We start from the raw sequence: 10,819 nt of genomic DNA, 5'->3' as shown, positions 1-10,819 counted from the left end.
AGCGTAAATTCAGTTTCGTATATTTCTTCGTGAAACCATGGTGGCGGTTGAATTTCGCTGCAATGTTCAACTCAATAAAGGTGAATGCGTGACATATTAGGCCACGAATGATTCGTTTACTGAATATAAAGTTTCTTGTTTGTTGAGTAAAAAAAAAGTTTTAAAGTCAAATCGTCAGAAACGTATTTATTTATGTATTGATGATCTTTATAAACACAAATCCAGATATTTTCAAAATTCATGTGTCCTATTTATTTATAGATTTATTTTTATGAACAGTACATTGATGATGAATAATTGGTGTCTCGCGTCGCGTCGTGTGATTGTGATATAGTTCTTACGTTGCACAAAACCCAAAATAATGATTGTTTATTGTCTGATTGATTTTTCGATTTCAAGTGCAATGTTCAAAAATCGTATTATAAGATCTAACTTGATGTAAAATTGTAATTAGTGCAAGTAGGTTAGCCGTTCATGTAGACAATAATGTCAGATGGATCAATAATAATAATAATAATAATAATAATAATAATAAACTGTCAAGAGAACCATGATTCGAATTCAATTAGCACAATTTATGTAGTGTCGTATTAATACCTGACAATAAAGATAATTATACCATGGAAAAACAGACCTTTTAGGAAATGTTTGATGAGCTGTTGAAGGGTTCTTCTCCAAACAATCGATTATTGACAAGGCTATATAAAGACACCATTTAAATAAACTGTTTCATACATTGCAAATATGTTCTGTGCATCCAGTTTTGAATTTGCATTGTGGGTAAACAATCATTTTCTGAGTAAAAGATGTATTTTTTTGTGCGTGAGTTGCTAATTTCAAAGAAAATTGCATATCTTTAGGCGTTTAATGTGGTGTATTCTGTAATTTACAACATTAAAATTTAAAATTGACCGATACATTATAAAGCTGTGAGATTTTTGAGACTTGATTCAGATTCAGTGACCCCAAATTTAGTAAATAGCATATCTCTTTATCTTTGGAAACTTATCGCAATAATTGATCAACTTTACCCCGGAATCAAAAACTACACTTTTTGATTTTTTTTGAAATGTTTTTATTATGAAGAGAACATTTCGTTGAAATTACGTTTGTATAATTCGGTAGATATCCAAGCAGTACATGTTTTAAAAATATTTGGATGATAATACATGCATTCTACTAGGAGTTACAGAACAGAATCGCTCTGAAGTGATCAACTTCACACCATTTTACGGTACCCTGGTCAAATGAGGTGTATGGGATTTAGAATTATAAAAAAATAAATTGTTTTTATTTTGTATTGAATAAATTCGGATGAGTAAATGAACGTAACTCTATAATGCGAATGTGGTCTACTGAACACAAAAGGTTTCATGCTGATTAGCTATGTAAAACAGTGTATAATCCACTATGGCTACAACTGACGTATGGCCAACACCGGTGTTTCTGCCCTACTATTTTTTTGGTGGATAGATCGTCTCTAGTTTACTGCCCATAACTGCATATTTGTAACATTCGACAAAAGTAGGCATTGAGTAAATGGAACACCAAGTGTGCATTTTATGGCAGTATGGGAAGAAACTAAAATTTTTAAAAATTACCAGGAACTCAAAAGTGCTTATTTGAGGCTGAAAATTTGTACAGCTTATATCGTATATTGGGTGAATAGTCAGAAAATAATTATGATAGAAATTTCATTGCTATTACATTATGAGGCTCATTTATAATCTCAATGTGACTGTTATGCGGTTATAATTACCAATGTGACAAAACAACTTGGTATTTTTTTCGAATTTTCTTGAACAATCTCACGGATTTCAGTAAGTTAGTCGAGAGTATTTATCATTTGATGACTCTCCATTGTATTAACTCCAAATTGTCAAAAATGTCGAATGTAACTGTTATGCAGTTATGGACAGTTTAGTCGAAATGCAAAATTTTAGCTTGTTATCTTATCTAGAAGTCATATTAACAATTCCAGTTTTCGCAAAAAAAAATCATTTGAAAGATTTTCGATGCTGCTCCGAGGGAAAAAATGTTAAACTTATATAAAGTATTTTGTTTAAAATTCCTCACATTATTACCGAATGGCGTCTACTGGAGCAGTAGCGTAACTATTGAAACACGTTTTCCAATAGTGGCCTAAGCAATTTTATGCTCAAAAAATAATGTTATCACTCTTTTTATAATTTTATATTATACCTAATTACTTCTTCGAACTCTACACACACAGGGTATTGTTGCATATTCCATTCAAAAGTTTAAATTTAGAAATAATATATGCATCGTACAACAAATGTGAACCTTCTTCATAGCCTTCTATATGTATAATTTTGCACTAAACATGTTTTTTTAAATCTCAAACCAAACTTTTATAGGCTTAAACTTTCAACATATTTATATTCACCATAACTTAAGCTCACGAAAGCTTCGAATCCCATAACCGCGTGGCACGAAACATTGCATCCAATTCGGGGGCTTCTACCGCTCCCTTTACCAAAACTACCCGTACCATAGAACAAAACTGTCAACGATATCAGTCATATGATCCGTCCTATATTCACAAACACATTCGCTGCCTTCGCTTAGAGCCCAATTTACCAGCTCTGTCAGTTTACGTACTCGCCTTAGCTCGCTAAACTCCACATACCTACAGTGTGTAATCGCGGTGTTACGTCTACCATCGTCCACTACAGCGACAGTGCAGTGGCAAATCAACTCGTGACTTTGGTGCGAACGGTTCTTCAACACCATCCGTCGCCGCAGCAGCAGCAGCTAGTGAGTAGAGCTTGATTTTCATTTCATTTCCTTCCTTCGATTCCGGTTCCGAGTCCGATCCAGCGATGGCAAGCAACACCCAGGGAATCCAGCAGCTGCTGGCCGCTGAGAAGAAGGCCGCCGAAAAGGTCGGAGAGGCCCGCAAACGTAAGTGGTTTTGGACATATTTTTTTTTCATCTATGCTTGTGAGTGCGAAAAGTGTACGGTAGTCACATGACCCATTGGACTATCAGCTGGTGTCTTCAAGAAGTGAATTTTGAAATTTGTGAATAAATTGCAGATTTTAAATGCTTATCGTAGTCAAACGATACTAATTTCTGGAATTTGATTTTCAGGCAAGGCCCGCCGTCTAAAGCAGGCCAAGGATGAGGCCACCGAAGAGATCGAGAAGTATCGCTCCGAGCGCGAAAAGCAATTCAAGGATTTCGAAGCTAAGGTAAGCTCAATAGTTCTTACTCAAGTACGGGGACTTGTGATCTGCAAAGAATCAAAGTCAGATGATCCACGAAATGTAACATTTAATTCGATCGTCGTTTTTATGCACGTGATGAGTTGTAGATAAAGAAAAAAATGTGAAAATATTCAGGATAGGCTTTAATTTTGAGTTAAATTCATTACTGAAGTGATTAGATAATCCATCTATAGTATAACTCATAAACGAATATTGAGCAAGTAAACAGTTAAAATTATGGATATAGAAATACGACAGTGAACAAGTAACCCTATGGATATTATGATAATTTGTTCCCACTTAAATTTATTTTCAAACAATGATAGTGACCTGAGTGACAATCATTTAATAAGTACATATCTTGAAGTAAGTTTATGTTTTATGTGCCACTTAGAAGACCCAATCACTAAGAATTTGTTACTGATTTTTTCTGCATCAGCGTTAAATTTTTCGGTACCTCTATTCGTGAATTCAGGGAATTCATGGATACTCGACAAATTGGGTCATCGGAATTTTCACAACCTTCGATGGTCGCGCGTTTGGTCATCGCCAGAAGCACCTCGCTGATGCTGTGCATTAAAAGCGAGGTTTTTTTACCTGTGTTTTACGAAATACGACTACTGAAAGTGTTAATATGGAACAAGTGTCAAACTTTTTTTATCATTTGTCATCTTTTTGGTTCAGCTTTGCACTTTTTAAGTTATAGGCAAATAGAATACTTTCTTTGTAGAGAAAGATCTGCCGAGGAGGATTCAAATGGAAATTCTTGTAGATTTCCAGATCTGATAGAATTTGAAAGTGTTTTAATTTTGTAAAATCTCAGAGAAACAATGTATATTGTGGCTCGATTTTAGTAGAGTAGAGTAGAGTCTCAGTGGGAAACCACTTTTTTTTATTAATTCTCAAATCATAATTGATCTAGATAAGTAACTGAACTAGATTTAACTAGTTTTATCTTTTGATAGGAGCGTCCTAGCAAAAAACTTTCTTCTGCAAAGTTGTTCATTGAGGCATTTTTTACATTTCTTCCGAAGACACTTTACACTCTATCACTGACGTGGGTGGCGCTATATGACACTTTAGTAAAAATAGTCAAAGAATTGTTTTTGACCATTCATTCATACAAAAAATGGATAAAAATGTTTTGCCATCGAGTTTTCAAAGCTTAACAATAAAAAAGTAATTTAACAACATTTACTAGAGAAACTTAAAAGTAGATTGGAATACCTTGTACCTTTTAATTCCGCCCCTTAATGCTTATCTTTGTAATTCATGAGTCATCCTGGATTTTGCAAATTACTATTTTTAGACTGTTTTTACTAAAAATATAATTATATTTAACAATTTTGCTAGTAAATGATGTGAATTTACTTTGTTATAGTTGAGTTTCTAAGACTTAATGACAAAATATTTATTTTTTTTGTATAAAAAAATCGATTATTTGACTGTTTTTACTAAATTGCCATATATTTAACTAAACTTCCTAGAGAAAGATCCGCCAAGGAGGATTCAAATGGAAATTCTTGTAGATTTCCAGATCTGATAGAATTTGAAAGTGTTTTAATTTTGTAAAATCTCAGAGAAACAATGTATATTGTGGCTCGATTTTAGTAGAGTAGAGTAGAGTCTCAGTGGGAAACCACTTTTTTTATTAATTCTCAAATCATAATTGATCTAGATAAGTAACTGAACTAGATTTAACTAGTTTTATCTTTTGACAGGAGCGTCCTAGCAAAAAACTTTCTTCTGCAAAGTTGTTCATTGAGGCATTTTTTACATTTCTTCCGAAGACACTTTACACTCTATCACTGACGTGGGTGGCGCTATATGACACTTTAGTAAAAATAGTCAAAGAATTGTTTTTGACCATTCATTCATACAAAAAATGGATAAAAATGTTTTGCCATCGAGTTTTCAAAGCTTAACAATAAAAAAGTAATTTAACAACATTTACTAGAGAAACTTAAAAGTAGATTGGAATACCTTGTACCTTTTAATTCCGCCCCTTAATGCTTATCTTTGTAATTCATGAGTCATCCTGGATTTTGCAAATTACTATTTTTAGACTGTTTTTACTAAAAATATAATTATACTTAACAATTTTGCTAGTAAATGATGTGAATTTACTTTGTTATAGTTGAGTTTCTAAGACTTAATGACAAAATATTTAATTTTTTTTTGTATAAAAAAATCGATAATTTGACTGTTTTTACTAAATTGCCATATATCGCCATCCACGTCAGTGATAGAGTGTAAGTGTCTTCGGAAGAAATGTAAAAATGCATAGGACGCTCCCATCAAAATATAAAACTGATCTAGATCAGTTTTCACTTATCTTGATCAAATCTAAATTTGTCAAAATGTAGTACAAATTATTCTAAAATACTTTGTCGAAGACACCAAACCTCTAGGATACATATCCAGCTTTTTACGAGCGCTAAGGGCTGCCGCAAATAGCCTCGCTTTCTGGTTGGGATCAAACAATATGACGTTTGAATTGAGTCCGTTCAATAGGCCTTTTCATGTGACAGATCCGTCTATGCATTTGTTTACATCGGTGGAGAACCGGTGCTAACACGGGCCTGTCATTTTCATAGAAAAAATGTCAAAGTGCTTCCCGATCAGCTGATTTGAGACGTGAGACGACTCGAATGAGGTGACAATTGTCGACTCGCTCCCATTTGATTAGCATTAGTCGTCTCACGTCACTCGCGGTGAGAGCGACTTGTCTCGACTCACACGCCGCGCAGAATAAGCACAGTCATTTGAATAGGCCTATAGAAACGGCTCAAGCCACACGTTAAATCGCCCGACCCCTACCAGAAAGCTAGCCTGCTTTCGGCAGCCATTAGCGGTTTTAAAAAGTTGGATAGGAACATGTTATGAAACCTAGCTAAATAAAGTGAACTTGACAAAATTTCTCATTTTTTACTATTAATTTACATAAGAACTACATCTACATTAATACTAATACAATTCCCAATGCCTGATACGAGCCTCAACAATTCGTTTGCGAGAAGGTTAATCCCAAGTTGGACTTATGGTTGCCCCCATATTTTACGCACATAAACATTTTGGTATATTGCTTCACAGGACAGACGTCCTTAGCGTGAGAAGAACCTCCTCAAATGATGCATTTAGCTTCCATGTGGCAATGTTTAGTACAATAACCCCACTTTTGACACCGACGACACTGAGTGGGATTCTGGAAATGTTCCCATGTCACACGGACATCGAACATAAGTCTTGCTTTTTTCTAAAGCTTTAATATTATACAGATCCCTTTTGTTGAAGTGAAGTAAATAATATTCTTGACAAAGCCCTTTCCGACGAATGTCAGATTGGGTTCTCTTATTCATTATGATTATTTGGACTGGGGAAAATCCAAGTAAATCAATCATTCCATTTTCGATCTCTTCAGGTCACTTATAGTCACTTGAGAGACCTTTAGAAACGACCTGGAACAAACGTTCAGTTTTGTCATAAAAAATGTGTGCTTCTTCTCTTCAAGATGTTTGAGAAGAAGTTCGCGATCTTTAAGAATTACCAGCAAAACGCGACAACCACATTTCTTTGCAATTTGGAGGGACATCTTGATTCCCATAATGGAGTTAAAGATTTACTGCCTAAATCCTCCAAATTCGGAACAACTGACCACAATTAGCGGCACTCTTTGTTTCCTTACTTGAATCAAAGAGTCTGAGCTAGAAGCTGGTTCGATTTCATGTTCAGAAAATTTGTCTAAAGCATCGAACTAATTGTTCATTTCGATGCAATTATCAACATTAACCATTTCACCCGTAACGCCAGTGGATCACCTTTTCGAGGTGCGTTACGTGTAAGAACAAGCTTTTGATATTCAAACAAATTTCCACGCCAGCCATGTTGTAGGCTGTACCAATATTGACTAGCTGTTGTATTACCAGGAAGAAAACTCTGTAAAGAATTCAAAATAAAATTTTGAAAACGATCCTGAAGCATCCTCCCTCGTATAGTATCAATGAGTTATATAGAATATCCAATATTGAAACATTAGAACAGATGTCAAATAAAATAATTAATAATTTGAGGCAAAAATCGTTACAATCTACTATTGCCACGATTAATGCGTTATATATTTAGGTTAAGTTATGTTAAGTAAATTGTAAGCGTTTTACCCAATTAGGATGATAGTGTTGTCTAATAACACAGAACACCTAGATACAAGAAATGAATGTAATGTTTGGAATGATACGAATAAAAAAATAAAAAAGGTGCGTTACGTGGTCAGATCTACCATATGTACTCTTGTTGTACCGTCGGACGGGGCTACTTTGGACACTCACCTCTTGTATTTATTAGCAGCGTAAATATTAACCTGAGCAATTTTGTGTCTTCAGCACTTTTATTAACCAATGTATGCTCTACCACTAGGTATGATTTTTTCTTGGAACAACATCAACAATAACAGGATAAACAAGAAAACATAAAAAAAGCCTGAATAAATATTCACAAGATTTAAAACATTGGCTATGCAAACATTGTTTGAATTTTACCTATGTCCTGGAAACTTATTGGGAGCATCATAATATAATTTATCAAAGGTCTTATTTTTACGACTTTTATTTTATTATAATGTTTTGGTTTGTATATTTTACAACATAAAGAAATTAAAATAAATGTTTGTAAAAGTGAATAGATACACATATTTCAATACGTACCAATGCCAATTTCATAACATAATCTTTAAAAAACTATGTTTCGTCGTATTTTATATGAATTTGTTGTACAGAACAGTTGCATTCTTCAAATGCTACTACTACTCTTAAGCCAGCTCTAAACTGCTGAGAAGCTAAGAGCATATTACAAAAGCAAACTTACTTCTTTACGATCTTACGAAACTTTACTTCATAGATTGCGTTTTTAATGAAAAGTACTTTCTGGTATTAAATTAGTTTTTTTGGTATTTATGTGATCTTTCTACATATCGTTCATATAACAGTATGAATAGAAAAAAAAAGATTTTTTGTACATAACTCATTTTTCATCGCAGTACCTAGTAGTAACATCGTTCGTTTATGTCAACTTGGAAATCGAGCATTCGTAACTGATAGTTCCATTTAAGAGGAAGTTGAAAGTTTAAGTTTCATACTGCAAACTGAGAATAGTGAATGGCATGTTTCGTTGAAATTTGTTATATATGTGTAATTGATTCTAGCTTTGCAATTTTCTGCATTACGTTTATCAATGAAAAACGTTCAATAACATCATAGTGGACGACAATGTATTGAATCAGTTTGAAAGTTATAAGGAAAAATCATTTCATTAGCAAATTGTGAAAATGTCCAAAGTAGCTCCTTTTTTGTCTTGAAGGACACCCTTTTTTCGCTATTCAAGCATTTTTGTTATTTCTTGATGGATTTGCTTCATAGTTTGCACATTTGTTACGTACATATACAACTTAAATATAGGCAAAAATTATCAATATCTATCCTTAATTCTAAGAGTTACAAATCCTCAAAGTTAAAGAATGTGGAAATGTCAAAAGAAGCCCCGTTTGACGGTATCTGTTCTTGTTAATACTTTTAAGTTATGGTCGGAACTGAGTATAAGGGAGTAACAAGCCACTAAGACCCACCTATTTATCCTAGATGATGAGGAGGTCGAAGTGAAAAAAATATTCAATCAGCATCTGAGGCTGGTTTCAATTCATGAGGCATGTTCTTTACGAGTGCAAGTGCTTATCTTTCGATATCTAGGAGGTAAACGATTCTGAATCAGTGGAGTAGCAGACCTCCTACCTTTTTAAAATAAGCTTCTTGTTTCAAGGAATCTGCTCACAGTTATAAAAAACGACTTTGAACCTTACAAGTAGAAGCAATAATTTGATACGCTAGAGTACCGATGCATATGGTCAGAATCAGTATCACTCAACCAGCTTAGTGGCCGAACCTGGATGAGGGGCGCGCTTTTGGAAGTTTAATGGTGACAAACTGTTTTCTCCAAAAGGTATCTATAAATAGCGGTATCTTTTTTTAAAGAGGCTGTATGCAAAATGGTAGAGAATGATAATTGTATAAAAAACGACTACTTCATTATTTCTCAATAGTAATAGAGTAGAACAACATGCACTAAACAAAGGACACGGGTATAACACAAAAGATCAAAGAAAACTGGTCGCATTGGTTCATCCTGAACAGAAACAGAAAAAAAAACATTTCACCCTTGGAAGAAAGTGCGCATTTCGGAGAACGTCCTTTCTTCCATTTTTTGACACGTTTAGTGAAAGGTTTAAGTCCCACTTTTTTCAGGATAGCGTAATGGTTTAATTGATTGGTCACTGGTCATTGGTCACTGTTGCTGCAAATATAATACTGCAAACCTGCTGATAAACATTTATAAATGTAACATGGTTGATATGTTCTTAGAAGAATAAAATTTGTTATTCAATTTCAGAAAGATTTCAGATTTCTAAAACGATTTCTCCCCCCTTTCCTATTCCCACAGCACATCGGCTCGCGCGAGGGTGTCTCGAACAAGATTGACGCCGACACTCGGGTGCGCATCGACGAGATGAACCGGGCCCTCAGCTCTCACAAGGAGTTCGTCATCAAGGATGTGCTCGAGTACGTCTATGCCATCAAGCTGGAACTGCACAAGAACTACCGCCAATAAGAGGAGGGTGTGGAAACGGAAACCTCACTGGGCCCACCGGAAACACGCCCCACCAGGTGGAACAGTAGGAGAAGGAGGAGGAGGAGGAAGATAATTTCCATTCATTTGCATCCGCGCTGGCTATTTTTGATTCGTTTTCACAAATGTGATTTTGTAAAACCTTCGCCACATTCCCTGGCGCCATGGATTGTACAGTACTTTTCTCGCTCGTTTTTTTTTGTTTAAAATATTTTTGAAATTTTTCGCTGAAGATGAGATGTGGTGTCACGACGATATCACATCACTATATTTATAGTATTAACTAAAATGTAAGATCATGTAAGAAGGAAACGCTCTAGGTTAAGAAAAATAAAATAAGAACACCAAGCCTTTTCAAGATTTTATTTGTTATCACATTCACTGTTTCATTAACAGGTTGATTACGTATCACCAACCTATGATAATAACCAATCCGCACACAACGTATGCACGAAGATCGCTGTTATCTATCTCAGATAAGCAGGTATGTATATATTCTGAGATACTCTTCAGCTTCAAGCCTGTCTGCTTGAACCAACACTAATTTTAGCCGCTTCGAAATGCTAGATCTTTTCGGAAACTTGCGATAACATCATACATACTATTTTTAATTCCTTTTTTTCCAAAAGGGTAGAAGCACCGGTTTTGGCTACGCCAGTTGTAGCCATAGTGGATCATACACCGTTTTACATACAGTGACTCAATCTCATTTTCGTACGGGTCACTGTTTTCATATCAAGTTGGTATAAATCTATTAAATGGTGCATGGACTTCGATACACTTTATCAATAATGAAGGTTATAGGTGTCATCTACTGTTTCTCAATGACAAACTGTATTCATTTGCTTAATTTTTTGGAATAACGGAAAAGTATTGAGATTGTGTCTATAATTGACCCAATTCCATATTCGTACACC

At 34.7% G+C, this 10,819-nt stretch overlaps 1 protein-coding gene across 1 annotated transcript; it reads left to right on the top strand.

The window, feature by feature from the left end:
• The first annotated feature begins 2,636 nt into the window (after window positions 1-2,636).
• Window positions 2,637-10,250, top strand: LOC5576835 (V-type proton ATPase subunit G). The gene is made up of 3 exons (XM_001662892.2): window positions 2,637-2,925; window positions 3,115-3,215; window positions 9,717-10,250. Exons 1-3 carry the CDS (start codon window positions 2,844-2,846, stop codon window positions 9,882-9,884), a joined length of 351 nt encoding a protein of 116 aa, XP_001662942.1. The 5' UTR covers window positions 2,637-2,843; the 3' UTR covers window positions 9,885-10,250.
• Window positions 10,251-10,819: the final 569 nt, after the last annotated feature.

This window comes from Aedes aegypti, chromosome 3 (genome assembly GCF_002204515.2).
Source record: "Aedes aegypti strain LVP_AGWG chromosome 3, AaegL5.0 Primary Assembly, whole genome shotgun sequence".
Taxonomy (NCBI): Eukaryota; Metazoa; Arthropoda; class Insecta; order Diptera; family Culicidae; genus Aedes; species Aedes aegypti.
This window is presented reverse-complemented; position numbering and strand designations above follow the sequence as displayed.

Excerpts from the sequence above, each read along its gene's own strand:
- LOC5576835 (XM_001662892.2), top strand. The coding sequence starts at position 2,844 with ATGGCAAGCAACACCCAGGGAATCCAGCAGCTGCTGGCCGCTGAGAAG. Across the intron at positions 2,926-3,114 it reads GGTCGGAGAGGCCCGCAAAC|GCAAGGCCCGCCGTCTAAAG; the intron begins GTAAGTGGTTTT and ends TTTGATTTTCAG. Across the intron at positions 3,216-9,716 it reads TCAAGGATTTCGAAGCTAAG|CACATCGGCTCGCGCGAGGG; the intron begins GTAAGCTCAATA and ends CTATTCCCACAG.